The following is a 19,918-nucleotide window of genomic DNA, read 5'->3' as shown; positions in this document are numbered from 1 at the left end:
CTTTACAGTGTGTGTCAGGTTTGCGTTTCCCTCTTGCTACTAGCTGCTTATTCCTGCTATCAGCTGTTTCCTGTTTATCCACCACCAGTGGCTTGCACCTGCGGCGTCATCAACAGCTCCTCCCACAAGTCTTCAACAGCCCCTCCCGTTGCGGAAGGTCGCCTTGGTCTGTTTAAACCAAAAAGGTTCCACCAATATGTCTACCCTAGGAGGTGGAAAATTGGGCACCTCGGATCAACTCGCCAATCCGGCTCCGTGTGTCTAAACGCTCGCAGCTTGCCGACAAAACAGCCCAACATTTGCAGAAAATCTGGCAGTGTAAAAGGGGCTTATAGCTGAAAGTGGGGTGAATTTTTATATAACTCACCTATTTTCATATTGTTAGGCTTATAGCGAGGGCATCCACTTTTTCTTTCCTTCGAGGGCCAAACCTGAAGTGCAATGCTTAGCACCAGGCTTGAAGCAAACCTATTGTATTGTAAGGATGCCAGTTGGTACTGGCATCCCATTTCCCTTACTTGAAATGCCTTTTGTCTGTATTCCAATGTCTCTGCCTCTAATGTGTGTAATTAGGGATCCTACCTATCCAAAAACATTAATACATTGATAAATAAAACAACATAAACAGTAGTATCGTTATTTTTTAAAATCACTATCACATTTTTTTTTTTTTTAACCAGAAACATCTGCAGAGGCAATTCAAACCTTATGGCAAGCCAACTCTGGTCCACAGGCCCCAATTTATTTGGGCAGCTGTGGCTTGAAGTTATGCATAATCAAATGCATGGCCGCTCTGAGTGACAGGAGGGTGTGGTCCAAGCCGCTACCACATTGACAATGTCGGTTAGGTAACGTAACCATGGCATAGCCCCAGATGAGCCCTAGTATAGGTGCAGCCATAGTTGTCAGTCCATTTTCAGTTCATGAAAGGTAACTGTAACATTTCAGATGCCTAAAAAAAGACTTTTTCAGCATTTGGTTGTACTAAAAGACCCTCTAAGAGTCTGGTGTTCAGTTTTTGCACTAAGTAAATTTTGTGTTAATGGTTTAAAGCCTGATTTCTCAAGCAAAAATTAGCATTATCACAGTTATCTGTATAAATCATGGATGTGCCATGCTGACCAAGCTAGCAGCTACATTAGGGTTAGCTCCGCCCTCTCGTCCAACTATGGTCACTTCTGGCTCCACAAATCAAAGATGACAACAGTCAAAATGCCAACTCAAGTTTTCAAACCAGGAGTCCACAAAGCAATGGGTGAAGTCATGGTGGCTACGTCCAGCCTCACAGAGCTGCATGCATGGCTGGAGAATTACAGTCTTGTTTTCAAGTTCATCCAATTTTTTCGAACATAGTTATGATAATATTTTCCTTTCCTTCCTATTTTCCTGTTAAACTGGTAAAGTGATAATTTACATTTTGCGTACTTCTAAATTTAGTTCCTGGTAGCTGGCCTCCACTCTTTTGTTCTCCCTTGTGTATGTGTGTGTGTGTGTGTAGGCTGTGATGTCAGTAAAGCTTGACCCACATTGGCTGTCTGATCGTCCCGATATGTCTCCAAGGTGTCACCGTGGCAACGGGTGTACTATTGCCGTAAATGTCAGCAGCAAGGACAACCAAGCCCTGAAGGAGATAGTCTGTCAATCTGTAACTGAAAGTGAGTACAAGCACACGCACACACACAAACAAACACTCCGAGTGATCAGTCTTCAGATGTGTGAAAGTAGATCGGAGCAAAAGGAGCTGGCCCTCACTGACAAGTAAAATTAGACTTTGTCACACGCACACATACACACAAACCTGTGGAATAACAAAAACACACACACACGCATCAGATAGCCACCACTGATGGCTGATAAACAGAAACAGTGAGAACTTCTGTCTGTTTTAAAGTCAGCTGCTCTATTCTCTCACACAGTTCTCTATCAAAGTATACTGAACAAGGCGCACACATATGCACAGTCTCTCACATTAGACGCTCAAACATGTTCACACGCTGACAGATACACACACACACACACACATGACAGCTCTTTAACACCCTCCACATTAAACTGAGAAGAGGAAGCAGTTATGGGAGGAAACACACTGGGTGTTACTGTAGAATGACTGTCAGAAAAACTATTCATACAAACAGAAACATAATAGAGTCTCACTTTACTTGCATGTTCAAACCAGGGATGTCAACGTTTAACCGCTGAGAATATTTTTTTAATGGTTACGCATTGCTGAAGGGGCATTATGGTTCATAATATGGCTGCTTATTGGCCGTAATGCTCCTGTGGAGACCAAGGGGGCCTTTTGGATGGCATTACCAGCAGTGATTGCCAAAGGGGTGGCACCACTAAGTAGCTAGGCAGTTGTTGTAACTTTGCCACAGATGGGAGGTCAAAAAAAATATGTGTTGATCCTAGAGATTAATTAACATTAAGGATGGAGATGTCAACAAGTAATGTGAGGACTAAAAAGAAGACAAAAGCGGGACATCACAGTACAAAAGAAAAGCAAGGCAACTGAGACATTTGGAGGAATTTCTCAGGAATACTGCAGATCATAAAAATAGCACTGAATCCTAGAGACACCAGAATAACTGTAATCATGGACCTAATCATGCACTAGAATGTTCTTTCACTTCTTATGACTGACAGGTATGCATATATTTTTTAATACCACAGTAAAACAATGTGCCTTACAGGAAGGGAGAAGGCTCAATCTAGCAATCAAGCAATCCATTGTGCGGACGTGTATGGTTAGAATGTTTGTGGGAGAGCCGGCTGAAGTGCGCAGGGGCGGTATTAGGAAAACAGTCCAGAGCAGGGCTCTTGTGTGCAGCGCAAAGCAGCCAAGGCTAACCGGTGGAGACCAGAGGGTGGGCAGTGCGCACCATGTTTGCGCATGTTAACATAGGTAGCCGGCTGTTCGTCAACAAAAACAGAAAATAAAATAAAAGGCAAGACGTTTACAACACAAAATGTAAAATGTGAAAAGTCTGATTGACTGACTGTCACCTGCGTGTATGCGGAGAGGGAGAGGGGCGGAGGGAGCGGAGCTGTGGAAACATCCTGCAGTCTGATATACTATCATGACTAACTAACTAACACATTAGATGGATATGTAGAGAGAAAGGCGACGTTCAGAGAGCAAGCCCAAATAAGCATCTCCACTTTAGTAACAAGCCCAAAAAAAACCCGCAACCCGCGACCACCAATATTTGTAAGCGACTTCACAAGAAAAAACAAACCCAAAGTCGCCGCTAATAAGTGGACCTGACAACCCTGCTTGTGTGCTTGTGAATACCCGCCCTACTCTGCCTCTGATTGGTTTATGATGAAATTTTACTCTCCATAAGCCAATCATCATCACTCATGCTTCCCCCTCACCTAGGACCCTACAATACCAGAGTAGTGACACACATTGGTCAAGTGGAAAGTTGGTCACGTGCCCTCTAGTGGCGGGTTAGCGCGCTGCATATCCGACCAAGAACTGACTGAACTTCAGTATTGCTGCAGTGCTGCTGACCAGGAATCCTTGTGCGTTTCCAAAGTCAAGCAAACCTAAAAGAATAATCTACCATAATCTACCGTAATAGGAGCATCGGTGACCCATTTACAGGTAAAAAAAAAACAAAAAAAAAAAACAGCTGTCTACCATAATGTTACTCTCTACATTTTGAAATAAACAAATTATAAGCATGACTTAAAATGACCAAGACACCTTAAAGTAAATACAAGGCCGTTTTCATCAACTTAAAAGCAAGTGCACGTCAGACATACTATAAGTGAATGGGTTTTCTGGTCGGAAAGGTAATGCCCTCATGCCCCACTAGAGGGCGTGTGAGGCTTAACTTCAGCATACCACAGGCATCGATGGAAGTGTCATCACTCTGGTATTGTAGGGTCCTACCCTCACCAAAGAAAAAACACTTTAGAGCTCCGCTGAGAAGAAGCTTGCTTGGGTGAAAGCCGCTTCAGTGAACTCGAGTAAAGCCAAGTAACGGCGCATTTTATTGTGAGTAACGGTAACGGCGTTATAACAGGGGAGACAGTAGCCTTTTTGATTACTCGTTACTGAAAAAGTAGTGCCGTTAGTAACACTGTTTATTTACCAGTTAATAGGTGTCAGGCAACGCAAATTCAATTGACACTAAACTGAATATCAGCTAAAAATATCAAACAAAAACAACAACCTGTTTATTACTACAGCCATACTCCTTAATATTTGTGCATCACCCCCCTGTCTACTGTATTAATTAATTTTTTGTTGCATTTTAATTTGCAAATATAAATAAAAACATAATAATAAATAATAAATAAACATTTAATTTTGCAAATATTTGAAACCTCTTTGGTTGCACTACAAAATCTTGCATGAATACCTTTGTTTTGACTTACAAACCCACTTCTTCAATTCCTCTTTTCAAACTGCAGCATGCCATACATGACATCCACATTCATGCTGTACACAATCAGTGCCTGCTGTAATCTGAAGCTTCACATGGGTGTGGCAGTAGCACAAATTCAAAATTCATTTCCATAAAACCTACACAGCAGCGTCTCCTACACAAGTAATCAGAACGAGCCTTCCCACCTAAAACATATGATTCATATTATGTAGTTGTGTGCCGTTGAGCACAAGCTGTTTAGGATGCAAGTTTGTTGTGTCTGAAAGGCACCAGGGCAACGAAGGAAAAATCAATACACTATAATGCTGCAATATTTTTGGCCCCATCAATAAGCCCACTGAGGCTCACTATCAGAGTGGTTATACACACTACAGTGGCATGGCATGAAAGACTGCACAATGGTGTTATGTAACATGAACTCTTGAAAATGCTAGAAATAAAGTCCTTGAAAAACTGTTGGGGCGAGGTCAATGATTCACCGACAATAATCAGGAGACAGACTTAAAGAACAACATTTCAAAAGGTTTATGCTGCTGCTGTGGTGATTTCCATGACTCGGGTTTTTGAAAGCCAATACCAAAACTCTTATTTTTAGCCATGCTAGTGGGGTGACTCTGAGGATGTCTGTTGGTCGTTCTGGTGGTGTACCTTCTTAATGTAAAGATGAGGATAGTGATAGTGAGATACTTGCTACAGCTGCATATTAGTGATGAAACAGCAAAAACCAAACAACAAACCATGAGGACAGAGACCGACATACTGTTTATCTTTGGCCATGGGGATGTAAATTTGTCAGACTCGGCAGTGACAGAGAGCAAGCGAACATGCCGCCTGCTAACAGTTTGTAATTGACTTTTCGCTAAGCCCCGCCCCTTTGTGATGGTCTGACAAGCTGTCGGAGTAAGCATGGAGCCCACATTGTAACTAACTGCACTCTCTGAAGAAATATTATCATATTTTTGGAGAAATGAAAGAGTGATTCCAGAGAGAAGCAGACAGAGGGGTCTACAGTCTGTGTTTGAAGGATATATTCAGGATGTCAAACTGACTCAGCAGCAACAACAGGTTAAAAAGACAAAGATAGTTAGAAGCTAAAGCCGAACTATAGGCTACAGATCACAGTGTAAAAGTGAACCACCACATCACTGCTGATCGCCACACAAGACAATGAATATAAATAGAAACTTTGCTGATATTGAACCAGCTGTGTGGCATCACAGTGTGTGCAGATGAACAATGGCTTCAATTGGCTTCATCCCCGTGCTGCTGCCAGCACCTCTGCCACCGGATGGGCAGGGATCTCAAGGGGAAGTTAAACAACGTTCATCTGCACACACTGTGATGACACAGAGCTGGTTGAATATCAGCAAAGTTTCCCTGCTTCCCTTCACTGGTTCCTGTACAGCAGGCTCGGTCTTTGTTTCACTGTTATAATCATTACAAAGCAAAAGCAGCATGTGTATACATTCAGTAGGCTATATCTTCAGTAGCTAGCTAGCTAACCCTACACTTTTCAGGGTTTGATTTTGGTTTTGGAGCAGGGAAGAAATGTATATCTTTTTCCAACCTCTCCAGGTAACGAGTATCATTAATACACGACGTGCCCCAGACACAACATTTAGCTCCAAATCCACAAAACCAGCCTGAAAATGAAGGAAATCTGAAACAACTGCATTAGAGTCAATGGAGTACAGCTGTGTTGTTTTCGGACCCTGGTCTGAGCCGGCCTAATACTATGTTTGGATTGGCCAGTCTGCATCTGGGGTCAGCTGACTGGCTGTTGAAAAAGATGACGTGCCTTACATTCTAAAACCAGCCGCTGGCGACTTAACAAGCTGAGTCGCAGATGACACCATCAACTAGCTTGAGTTGAATTGAGACAGGCCAGTTCACACCGCTACAACTTTTCCCTGCAAAGTTCTAAAACAGTTTTATCTTGTTGCAAATTTTTGTTTACATGGTGTACAGCAGGCCTTTTTGAAAACATAACTCTTGGCAAATTATCTACAACGTAAAAATCTATGAATACTGTATGCTTCCACTGCAGGTTTTACAGAATGTTTCTACTTAGCTGTGGTAAGAAAAAAAGACAGACAGTGCCATATGTCTGATCGACACGTGATAGCAGATGTGTAATTTCAGAGGAAAATTACACTAATATGTATTACCACAAGACAACCATCTAGACTGTATGAGAGATTACTAACAGGCACCAACCAAATTCACAATATTAAATCACTGCTAGCACAAAACAAATATGTAAGAGTGTCTTTGTGGAGCCAAATTATGAGCTTGAAGCAACTTAACGTTTCTAAATTCGATAATTGAAATCTCCTTAATATAATATAGCAAAAATTAAATCTAATTTTCCCATGTTTCTATTTTCTTACAACAGGCTATATAATAATAATAGTAGTATCTAAACCTCTGGTCCCTTGAACCACAGGCATTTCTGAGGGCCGCAGGATCGGCATCCCCACAGTTTCACATCATTATTCTCCAATCAGTGCTTTCTGTTATCTCAATAAGCACCTCTGTCTGCCTCTGTCGCGTTTTAATCCTTTCCTTTTTTTCTGGCGCTTTTCAATGTTCTCCCTTCACACCTACACACTCAGCCCTCCCTCCTCTTCCATCCCCCTCTCCAATCCCCCATCCATCCATCTATCCATCCAACCATCTCTCCATCCATCCATCCCATTTGGTGGTACTCTCAGTGGAACACTTGGGCTATTTATAAAAGCATCAAAGCCCACAGCTTCCAACACAGCCACTCGAGAGAAAAAGGGGGAGAGAGCGGGAGAGGCGGAGGGAGAAGTGGGGAGCTGGAGGAATGGTGGAAGGAGGAGAGAGGGAGAACTAAGATGAACACGGAAGACAGAACAATGAAGGGTAAGAAAAGGGAATGATGGAGTTAGGGAAAGAGCTCCAGAGAAAGAAGGAACAGAAAGTTGAACGAAGGGGGAGAAGATGAAGAGAGAAAAGACAAAGGGAGCAGAATAGAAAGGAGGGAGTGATAGGTCAAAAGAAATCGGGGAAACAAAGAGAACAGAGGTGGAGGTGGAGAAACGAAGGACTGGATGAGTGAATCAGATATGTTTTCATCCGTTTCCCTTCGCTTCAGGATCTCAATGACACCTCACCATCAGCTCTGTGTGTGTTTCATGCATGAATACCCGTTTTGTTTTTGTGCATGCATTTGTGTGATCTGTGTGTGTGCATGCATGCGTACGTGCATGTGTTTGTGTGTGTGGGAGGCAGGTTTAGGATCCCGGAGACCTCCCACCCACGCAGGTTGGAGTTGCAGAAGCACCTGAGCTGTGTTCGCCACCGCCAACAGACACAGATGTTTGCAAATGTTCACCAACTCATTTGAACCTGAATAGGCTCATGAAAAAGGCGGAAAACGTTTTATGTGAATCCAGAGGAACTGTGGGCACTGAGCCCAACAGCAGCCCGATGGCTGCTGGTGAGCACAAAAGACGCCATGAGTCAAAGCGAGGCTTGAATACAACTCTTGACTAGTGCTTTTTATAAATATGTACATTTTTTTCTCCCTTTTGAAGAGCGCTAATAGCTGCAGCAAATGACACCTTCATGGGCTTGTTTTAGGTGCAATCTACACTCATGCCTACACCATTTCAACTCTCCCTCTTCCTCTCTTTCTCGTCTCTGTTCTACCTCTTCTTCCCCGTCCATTATCTCCTCTGCCTGGTAGGAAAATCTCACCCACCACCCTTCCACTCGAGTGTCATCCCAGCATACCTTTCTCATTCATTTTCAACCATCTGCCTTGTTTAATTTATTCATTTTTTTGGAATATATGTAATTGTCCTCCGCCTGCAGGAGCGCACCACAAGATGAATCCTTTAAAATCAAACAGACCGCAAACAAATTTACAGCCATTTGTCAGTTGGCACCATCAGCCATATGCACAAGCAGACCTCATATCCACTATAAAAGGATTATATTTAGGATGCTGAACAGAATGCTGGGTTGAATACGTTATGGAGAACTTACAGAGAGCATGCATCTCTTCTATTTCTGCCTTCCTCAATCTCTCCCTTCATCAATTCCTCTTTTTTTTTATCTTCCCTGTATAATATGTTTCACATCATGTCACGTTACAAGACCAAAGAAAAAACAGCACCTTTTTTGTCATCACTCTCTAAGGGCATGTAATATGCCTTTCATCCTTTTGTTTCTCCCTGCGCCTGCTATGAGCTACTTTCATTGGAACTTTCAAGAAAATCACATGTAATCCTCGTCTCCTTCCCACACCCTTCCCACTCACTTTCTCCCCCTTTTGTCTCTCCCTCCTCCCTCTATGAATTCCACCCCCACTTCCTCTCTATCTTCCTCGCTTCTCCCTCCTCCCATTCTCATCTCGGCATCGTTCTCTTCCATATTTTCATGCATCTAAATTGTTTACTCTCCCGTCTCCTCCTTGTTGCCCTGTTTGCCACATTTCTCACACTTCCTGCCACTCAACCCCCCCACCCCCCACCCCGCCCTCATCCATCCCTCTCAAGCTCTCCAAAGGGATAATTTGTCCATTAAGTCTGTGAGGAGACAGTGGAGGACACTTGACAACCTGTTACACACTGAAAACCCAACTCATTATTAACACACTCGTTTAGGAACGCATGCATAAAGCCATGCACAAAACCAATCACGTGGAAGCATGAGAGCACACACAGTTCTGCACAAACAGCCATTAAGGAAATAAGCACTCATGAGCTTATTAAATTGAACATGACGCACGTGCACACACACACACACACACACACACTCTTCTGAGAAACATCACGTCATGTAATACAAGCTGCTCACGCCCTTTGAGTCCTACACTCTACCAAGCGTATGGAAAGCCAAACAGCAGAATCAATCTGAGACACTATAATGTGTTGTTTACAGCTACAACACTGAGACAGTGATTGTTATGTACATAGAATAAAAAGGCGATGAGCAAACACTTCCTCAATTGGTTAGTTTTTTAGCCACCTTAAAAGGTCCACCTAGAAAAATCAATATCAAGTTAAGTGCATGCTATATTTAGAACGTTTTCACCACTTAACCTTGTAGTCAGACATCATTATCTCAAAGCCATCAGACTCCATTGACAGAAACAGTCATTTCAATTTGCAGTACACAGGAGGAACTGGTCAACTGTTGCCTCAATTAGTTAGTGTCTAAGGTAGAGCGGGGAAAATATTCCGAATACAGCCTACACTTCAAATCATATTAATTTTTTTTGGTTGCTAAAATATGTTTTGCTGCGTCCCCATCCCAGCATAGCATTGCTTAGTTTTCTTCCTGGTAAATTTGGTTGATCAAAAACACTAGAAAAGCAACACAGTGCATAAAATAGGCAGAGCAGTAACGTTGGATTGGTCAGATGACTATGTCTAACTTTTTATCTTTAAATCTTTCAGTCAACAAGTTTGCTAATGTTACATATCTCTGCAAATTACGTGATTCCTGTTGTTGAAAATATGCAGTGTGTAAAATAGGGTTGTCATGAGACCTGATACTTCGGTACCAAGTTGATTCCCACATGCAAAAATACGTCGGTACCTGTTTTTTTCTGTATTGTAAGTACCGGACACAATTTTGCCCTCAGCGGGCCGTGTCGATTCCTGTTGGACCTGACGGGGGCAGTATACTCACGTCAGTCTATGCCGAGGACGAGCGCCGAAGAACGTCTGCTCTCCATCGTCTTTGCCAGAAATCAGGCCCAAAAAATCCAGCCCGACCCCACCTGAGCCTGTGCATGTTCTGCCCGAGCCCAGCCCGTCTCTTTAACTGTAATTACGAGCCCGAGCCTGGTTTAAACCCAACATTTTTTTAAGGATACGAACGTGGACATTGAAGGCTGACTCTCGTTTTTCTTTCCATGGCAAGCCTTTGTCATGTGCCTCTTAAGTGTCGAGGTCCCCGTCTTTTTGTTGTCATATACCAGCATCGTGCTGCACTTGGTACACTCGACGAAGCCGACACACACCATCACCATCGATAACTCACATGTGCATGGCAAGTGGCACCGTCAAGGCTCAGGTGTGATAAGTAGTTGGTTCCATGGCCTAGGTCTACTATGAGGAGCCTGACCCATCCGAGCCCGAGGATAGTGGCGGGAAATTACGGTCGGGTCGGGTCCAGGTCGGGTTCGGGCTCGGGCAGAGAATCTAAGCTCTAACAAGTGCTGCTGGAGCCACAACACCTCGGCTTGTCGAAAAGTCAGGTAGCAGGAGTCGTGTGTGGAGATATTTTGCATTTGAGGCAAATGAAAGCAGAATAATTATAAACTCGCAAAAACCAGTGTGCAAACGGTGCCGCCTAAGTTTCCAGACTAAAGGAGGAAACACTTTAAACCTGGCTGAACACTTAAAAGACAGACACCCTGACTTGTTTAAAGAATTCAAGGTGAGCGAGTTTCAATTTCAGTTTCTTGATTTTTATCGTGGTATCGAATGAGTATCAAGAATCGTGGAAATTCACTGGTATTGCTATCGACTACTGAAATTCTGGTATTGTGACAAGCCTAGTGCAAAACACCCCTAAAACAGCTGGATGTGACTTCCTTCTTTTTCTTCATGCACAGCATTAAATCACTTTTCCCACCATTTAAAAAGCACTGATGAATGTAAAGGGTTAGACTGGATGGAAAGTTAAATAACTGAGTGATATAATAATTTTAATTACTGAAAAAAAACTGAATCATTAGCATCTAAAACCCACCTCATAGACTGCATAGACTGTGCATCATAAATAACTGTGGATGTGGTCAGCTTTCAACAGATTTAAGAGACACTGAGCATGGTGATATACAGTATAGTAGGACATTATGCTGTATGTTTCTGAGGACACTTAAATGCCATTTTTCTACCATGACAACTGCTAACTGTGGTGTGCATGCTCTCTGAACAGCAGATATTGATAGGTGTGTAATAAAAAGTTGAAACAAGACAATCCAACTTTTATGTTGGTTCAGACAGGAAATATAAGATGTATGCATCACATACTGTACACTGCCAGCTCTCTAAACTGCATCCCTCCATATGTACTGTCACAGGCTGCTGCTTTGTGACACCTGTTAAAGGCTGCTGTTAGGGGTGCCGAGCTCTGCACCCAGCCCCCTCGCCTCTGCAGCATGCTAACTGTATTGACACAATGGAAGAGAGCAGGACCTGTGCCACCAAACACTGCATAATTCATACATTTGACTTTATGACAGGACTTAACAACAGTCGCATGTCATGTGCAGTAAGCTGTTAAAGTACACAAGGCTAAACTGCGGGAACAAAATCATTTTCATTTTGTTCATCCTTCCTACTGTGTTACAAAAGCAGCTAAAAATATACCTACTTGACGCAGCAGAGGCAAATCTAACTTCCTTTTTACACCCATGACGAGGCAGAATGAACACCAAGAGGAACAAAAGTCACAGTGTTGAATGCTGTTAATGAGGCTCAGTTTTGCTGAACCTATAAACACTTTGCTTTGCAGCTCATTGATTGATTTTATATTTGAATGCTCACGTTTGGACTTAAAATCGAGGCAACAGTTGCTAAAATAATCTTCTTTTGGATCAACAAATTAAAGCAACCAAAGCTGAGGAGGTCAAGGGTCAGAGCTTCCAAACACTGTGATGCAACAATTATCAGTGGAATATAAGGTCTGATTCAAGAGACAAACAATCCATCAACAACATATGAGCCACTAATGGTTCTGATTTGTCCGCTCAGGTCTCTACTACTGATAAACTCACAGGAGACAGAGGAGCTGTAGCATACACAGCCTGCCAGGTCTTATTGATGATCTGACCTTTCATCCAAGGACATGTTTACACAGAGGCCATAAACACTGTCTCCCTCACATTCTGTTTACATTATTAATACAATAATACAAATAATAAAAACTTGTCTTTCATTATTAAACTCTCCTCATACACAACAATACACACAAACACCCTCCCTGTATGTGACTGTCAAACACAAGCATGTAAACCCAGAAGGCAAAGCACACCTTCGCACTGACCTCACTTCACTCCAAGTGTGTATGTTTGTGTGCATTTGTGTACGTGTGTGCGTGACCTTGCAGAGGAATTCCCTTTCTCCCCGAGCTCAAGGGAAGTGATACCCTGCAGACGGGCAAATGAGTCGGAGAGCAGCTCAGGACATGCACACGAACACAAACACACACCTGATGGAGGACGGTGAGCGCAAACTGTTGCTGAGCAGACGTCGCGTTAACCAAATACTTCACGCCATTTATTGATTTGTTTTTTTACAATGATGGCGGCGTGTGCATATGTTTTAGCTACTAGCTGTCTCGTCTTTTCTTAAATATCACATGCATGATGATGTCTAACTGGTTTTAGCAATTAAACTGGTGGGCTATTTCACGACATACCATTGCAAAATGTCAAAGTAGCTAAGTGTCTGAAATTTCTTTGCACAGTAGGTGTTCATGTTTCCTCTCCATGCCCTTAAATGCATAATCTATAAGACTGTTTTGTGTATTACTTACATTTAAAACATAAAAATGTTTTAATGAAAAATAAATGCTATTAAATGTCTTACTCAAATTAAAAAATTAAAGTTAAAACAACAGTAACAGAAAATGATAGAATTTTCACAACCCTATCTGTCAAAGTGACGTACAAAATAAAATCTAATGCAACCACAGGTGCCAAGTTACTCACACAGACGCGCACACACACTCACAACACACACAGTGAGATCCATCTTTCCATCTACCAGTGCCCTCTTCCAGCCGTGGAATCAGAGTGCACACACACCCGGACACCTACAACCTCACCTCTTCCTCTCCAGAGTGTCCCCACAGCGCGGCGGATGCTTCCTCTAAAGGACACTATTGACCCGTTACATATACACACGGGCCAATTACCAGCGAACCCACTGCTGTGCTGAACAGCACCTCACCCATCCTACAGCATATACTGTAGACGGCCGCGTCTGAATATTTCACTGTTGCTAGGAGACGTGAAAATCCTTGAACACATCTAGTTGGCTGTTAATACAAGTGGAAAAGACATAGACTTCAAGCAAATTGATAAAAATAAAAAAAATAAAAAACACAAAAGCCCAAAGCACAACATTTTTGTCAGCTAGATATGCTTTTCTGATAGCTTATGTCATTTCCTGTGGCAAAATCCACAAAGCTGAGGCTGGATCTGTCTCTGCTGTGGGGACGGAGGATGATGGGCAGGGAGGGAAAAGAGTGAGAGGAAAAGGAGACCAAGTTTATTAGTGTGGGGTGTCAAATAAGTTTCATCAGGCTTTGCTGAGTAGATGAAACCAGCAAAAGCCACTAAATCAGATGTCTTGCTTTACGCTCTATCGTTTAAGGAAGTGAACGCTGCATCTCTTTTGATAAGCTGATCCAAAATGAACGAACTTAACCTCTAACTTTACCCTCCAGTTTCATCTTGAGCTTTGTGACAGAGCAATTTTTACTCACAAGTCTCTTTAAGTACTTATGTACACAGCAGGCCTTTTTCACAGCAGACATTTTGATGTGTCGCAGTAGAAACAGCACAGATGTCAGTAATAAATGTGTTTATGATGGCTGGATTCCATTTAGCTGCTTCAGTTTGAGGCTCCTGGTATTGTGCACGCTGGCTCACTGTCCCACTGTCATGACTTACTGGCACACTCGAGCAGAAAAGAGCCACCATTAGTAACACCTGTGCTTCTTCCACTATGACTACGAAGTCAAAATGTCTGCTGTGAAAAAAGCCCACATCTTATTATCTAATTTCACGTTTTAAAAATAAATACAGTTTTGATTATACAGCAGTGTTTCATGCTGACTCACTTCCTTCCACATCCTTGATCACCTTCCAACTATCAATACCTAAATCTACACCTACAGAGTGCTCCGCTCTGAATAAAGCACCAGAGTCCTGCCTCGACTTCCAGACTTGCTTCTGTTGCGCCGTGTGCTTTCCCACAGAGACTTTAACCACTGATCTGTAATGGTTCTGTTCATATGAAAAGATAAATCCACAGATGCATTGATCCTCAACTTTTATTATCTTTAAAAGGTGCAGAATGTTTCTCCAGATTCCAACAATACTGACGTCCTTTCTTTTCATCAGTGTATATTTCACTCAGACTGGAGCGAGAGCTTCATGATATTGTTCTCGTTCCCATTAAATCTCATGGAGTTGCAAGATTATTTTAAACTGTGATATTTTGAATGAACCGCACAGCAGGGAGGCGGCCGGGCCTGTCAAGCTAGTGATGTTTTGAATCAAGATATGAGGTTCGGGAATGGTGTTCATTTAAACCCACTGAGAAACAATAACACTGAATGAACAATGGCATACTCTTATTCTTAAAGATTGGAGTAATTATGGAAGCAGGTAATGTTTAGAGCATGCTGTTGGTCATTTTTTTGCAAGGCTGCACAATTAATCAAAATATTATCGAAATCGCAATATGGCCAAGTGCAATATCCAAATCACAGGAGCTACAATTTTGGATAAAGGTAAAACGTATCACTATAAATAAAATACAGTGATGCTACAGAGATGCCCCGACCTACAAAATCATATTCCAGACATAAGGGAAGATGTTTGTTTAGTGGTTTGATGTTTAAAGTAGGTGATAGCAGTTAGCAGCTAACTCAAAGAAGGAGGACAAGAGGATGAGCGCAGCCGCCATATAACAAGGATGGTAAATAATTGTAATTGTCATGTTAATGCTATTGTTATCCGGGCTGCCCCCTAACTGTCAACTAAACATTAGTCAACCAGAAAGGTCATTAGTCATTGAAATTTTATTGGTCAAAAAACGCACCTTGTCAAAATAAATCAAAATCTATAAGACTGGACCATGTGGGAATTTAATCTGAAGGGACAGACACAGGAAGTGTCCACGCTCAGCAGTCAGACAGGAGTCAGGTTAAAAACCAGTCACAGCTGACAGATATGTTTTCCTTCTTCTGTAAATATTCAGTCTGATAAATACGGAAAAGTTGATCATGTTAGTGCAGGGCTACCCAGAGCTTTATGGTGCTTGTTAAGGTTAAGGTTGCTTAGCGACCTCAGACACAACCTGTTGCCGTGCTCTTGAAAGCTGGCACAAAAAAGGCACAAAAGTAGCACCCAGTGCCCGACCTCACGTTTCCAGGCAGGTAAAGACACAGCATGTGTACAGCCCCTAATTTCCAGGGCTGGTACCTGTGGTTATTCCACAGGCTAGTTAATAACATGTCGGGCAGGAAATCCAAAGTGTGGGATCATTTTGAGAAGGTGAAGGACGAACCCAAGGTGATATGTAAACTCATCTTCATTGGTCGACTACAAACATGACGTATCATCTGAAACATGGAAGTAGCTACATGCCCATTAGCCCACAGCATCATTAACAGGCGGCTCGCTCAGTGTGTGACGTGCACTTGGAGATAAAATATAGGCCTATATTAATGAAGGTTCATTAGTACGGTTTTGTATTTCTCTGTAATGTAGCACAGTGTTAACAATGTTACTGATACTATTCTTTCTCACACCTTCAACTCAAACCATTGTGTTGCCCCGCCCAAAATATATCATTTAATAATTGAATTAATATCGTAAACATGCAGGTGACTAGTCGACTAATGGCCCTAAATGATGACTATTGGTCGACTAGGAAGATTCTTAGTCAAGGGCAGCCCTAACATTTTTCAAGAATTTTTGACTTTCAAAACAGAGTTCAGAGCTTGTGTTCACTTGAGTGCTCTGAAAAGACAGAGAAGAAGAGAGGAAAGAATATTACTGAGTAACTAGAGAGGATAAAGAGAAGTAAGTATAGGTAAAGAAATAGGGAGACAGGAGTAGAGAGATGGGGAGAAAGAAAAACAAGCAGTTGACAAAGGTGAGGAGAGGACTAGAGAGATTAAATATGATATTAGTTTCACAATCTGAACCTTAAAACAAAGATTAAAAATGGGACATGGATAACTAAAACAAGAAAGACAGATAATAAGCATAGAAAAAACAGAAAACAACAGGATAAGGTAGTGGTGACTAAGTTAATATCCATCCATGGAGCACCACCTAATAATGTGCACATCTGTGTGTGTTCAGTCCACCTACCTTGACACTGGAATCCCTGCTTCCCAAAACCCCTGTGAGGAGAACATACATAGAAAACAGGTTTAGCATTTTACAGGCACAGACATGTGTACGCACACTTACTACTCTCTCTGTCACACACACACACACACACACACACACACACACACACACACACAGAACTTGGACAAGGAATTCTGGAACCCTCTCTCTTCGCCTCAAGACATTTGCGTAGAAGCAAATGTCAAATGCTGTCTGCCATTTGTGCGCAGCACTTAAGCTCTCCATCCAAAAAAGAGCCCCACACAAACACACAATGAAGTCTGCGGGCGGCGAGGACATTCGATTATTGCATGAACAGTATAGTACATGTACTGAGGTCAGCTCGGGTCCACGAACCTGCTCACATGTACTATTCTGTTAGACGGGGCTGCAACTGCCCCGGGCCAAAATGGTAAACCATACCTCGTCGATGGTATGGGGAATGCTGGGGTGTCTGCAGGTGCATGCATGCATACACACACACTGTTGCATGAACGCACATTTAGCCCTGCTCATTTTCATATTGTGGCTACAAATAGATAATCTCTAGGGGTGTGAAATCACTCGGTGCACTCGTTGTTCTTTTCGTTTTGCTTATTGACCTAAATTGATAGACAGATAGATAGACAGATAGACAGATAGATAGATAGATAGATAGATAGATAGATAGACAGATAGATAGATAGACAGATAGACAGATAGATAGATAGACAGATGGTTTGATAATCTAAACGGGTCAAGCAATTACACAGGGTGCACAATGTTCTTCTATTTAAGGGGTATTTACAACCAGTGAGACCATCCCATTAGATTTCCATGAACGCACACACACAATCTTCTAGGTCAAATCATTTAGCCATTCACAAATTAAAAAGCCCGTCACAGGAGTTAAATAATGGCCGTTTTGGGAATAGCGCACAGTACGAGATAATAATAAGCGGGGACAAATTAGGCCAACCTAGAGCCGGAAACTCATTTAATAACCCGAGCGCAGTCACTGTCTAGTAAGCCCTGGTGGCTTGCATGGTGACATGTCTGCACAGGTGATTTAGAGGAGAAAATGAAGAGAGAAGAAGGAGGGAGGAGGAGGAGGAAGGCTGAGGTTGTGTCAGCAGTTATATCAGTGTTTGACCCCGAGGTTAGCACTCTTCCTGCTGGCTGCAATTCACCGCTTTTTTAGGGAACGTGGTTCATTTTTGCTCTCAGCCTCTCAGTTCCTCTGCCTACTTAATACCATCAAACAATGGTCTGCAGCGATTCCTTTTTTTATCAGTGCAGCCCACATATCTCTCCGTCTTCCCTCCTGCCCTACCTTTCATATATAGCATCAACAAGTGCAAGAATAAGACGAAATCGATGTTTATTTTGAGGAATGTGTGCAACCGGTGCAGCCCTCCCACTTTTATTCCTGCTGTACCTTTATGATGTAATACTATCAAACACTACAGCCATTTTGTCTTTTTCATATCAATGGGCCCCATTTCTCCTTTTCTCACCACTTTACTCATTTAAATTGACATTAAATCATGAGATAAACTTGTCTTGTGGTTTCTTCCCTTATTTTTATGCCATTTTTTGGTGCACCCACTGTTGTCTCAACTTAAAAATCTATTTCTAAACAATTCATTATATCAAAATTAATTCCTATTTCATTGAAATAGTCTATGACAGCAGCAATTAAAGTGAAACTCTGCTGTGAACCCTTAATTCCATCCATCCCCAGCTCCTCACCAGATGAAGTCGGTGCAGTGGCTGCAGAAGGTGGGCTGCTTGAAGAAGCGCGCGATGAATTTGTGGTCCTTCACCTCGTGCACGTTCTTCTGGCGGAGGGCTCCCTGGCGCGCGAAGCCCCGCATGGGCTCGCGGGGTCCGTCCTCCCCGTCGCTGTTGGCCGCCGCCGAGTCTGCCATTCTCCGACTGTCAGTGCAACTGTCTTTATTTTGACTTTAACGAACCCGACGCGAGTTGCAGGAGGTTGAATGCGTCTCTGAAGGGTTGCAAAAGTCGCGCCTGGTGCGTTGCTCCGGGTAGAGGAGTTGATAAACTGTGGTGCAGGTTGTTTTTGGGTGTCTGTGATGTTGTCCGTCAGTTGAGTAGAGACGAGCTGCCGATGCGCTGCTCTCACTCCGCTTCCTCCTTTTCTTGTGAGCGCACAGACTGACTACCAGAAAGAGAGAGACAGAGAGGTAGAGGAGGAGGGGAGAGAGAAAAAGAAGGGGAGGGAGAATGAGTGAGGAGCTTTAACTTTCTTACTTTTCCTTGACATTTAAATGTTATTTGGAGAGGCTGAACTGTAAAAGCTCATTTACCTCTCTACGCCCTGACACTTTCTACCTAAAAGTGCACTTTAATTAGTCTGTTAAATGTGACTTTGAAATACCAAGCATTCACAGCGCTGAATGGGTTCTTTTGTCTGTCAAATATTAAAACAGAATCTGTCATGTAAAATAAGAATATCTTTATACCCTATCAGTTTCCTGTGTCATACTGGAGGTAATGCTAAAATTTAAAGTGTTAATCTGATGATCATCTGTTTTGGTGAATGCCTGTGGTGATATGTTTTTATGAAGTGAGTTTATGTTGCTGTGGGAGTGGATGAAATCTGCTACCACCACAGCCCGCATGTGAGTTTAAACTGCAATACTGATAGGCTGTTCATAAGGGACAACACATTCTCACTCCGACCTCGTCACATAGCCTATAGACGTTTTAGTCATGGACCTTCCACATCCAGATATGACGTGAAAGGTGCATTGATTGCTGATGTTGTGGGACACCATGTCAAGTTCTGCCTGTTACATGCATTGTCTTCTTTCAAAATACACTTCCATTTTCACAGGAAATTTACTGTTTATATACAGTCTCTTTCAAAATAAACCCACAACATCAGTACAACAACATACACACATGGCTGGGTTTAGGCAACAAAAAAGGAAAAAATTATCCGCACACCGATAGAGCTCCCATTAATCCATGATTTATTTTCTGTCAAGTGACGTTTCGAGCAACGCAGGCTCTTCCTCAGACTTGTAATCATATCATATCATTCATTACATGTCTGATGAAGAGCCTGCGTTGCTTGAAACGTCACTTGACAGAAAATAAATCATGAATTAATGGGAGCTCTATCGGTGTGCGGATCATTTTTTCTTTTTTTGATGGATGTTAGAAGTTTATGATCCAGCACCCTTTAAATATTTCTTTGGGATGTGCGTGTTATGATCTTTTTTCTGGGTTTAGGCAACAACAGCACGTGGTTAGGTTTAGGAAAAATGTTTGGCTTTAGAATCTTCCGCCGCCTTAACTTTCATTCTTTTCCAGCAAGGTTTCCCCCTTACACTGTCAAGTCCCATTAAAGTATAACAGCGTCTGGCCGCGTACCATGCCGAAGTTA

The 19,918-nt window shown here is 42.4% G+C and overlaps 1 protein-coding gene across 2 annotated transcripts in view; it reads right to left on the bottom strand.

The window, feature by feature from the left end:
* prkcbb (protein kinase C, beta b) overlaps positions 1–18,676 on the bottom strand; it is a 173,640-nt gene extending 154,964 nt beyond the window's left edge. For both annotated transcript variants that reach the window (XM_033644341.2, XM_033644340.2), the window contains exons 1-2: positions 18,256–18,676; positions 16,504–16,535 (exon numbers count right to left, since the gene is read on the bottom strand). In XM_033644341.2, coding sequence (XP_033500232.1) covers positions 16,504–16,535; positions 18,256–18,434 — 211 coding nt within the window. In that variant the 5' untranslated portion in view covers positions 18,435–18,676. The remainder of the gene's footprint in view (positions 1–16,503; positions 16,536–18,255) is intronic.
* Between the last annotated feature and the right edge of the window lie 1,242 nt (positions 18,677–19,918).

The sequence above is a fragment of the Epinephelus lanceolatus genome, chromosome 18 (genome assembly GCF_041903045.1).
Source record: "Epinephelus lanceolatus isolate andai-2023 chromosome 18, ASM4190304v1, whole genome shotgun sequence".
Lineage (NCBI taxonomy): Eukaryota > Metazoa > Chordata > Actinopteri > Perciformes > Serranidae > Epinephelus > Epinephelus lanceolatus.
Note: the sequence above shows the minus strand (reverse complement) of the source record. Positions and strands in the feature narration are given on the sequence as shown.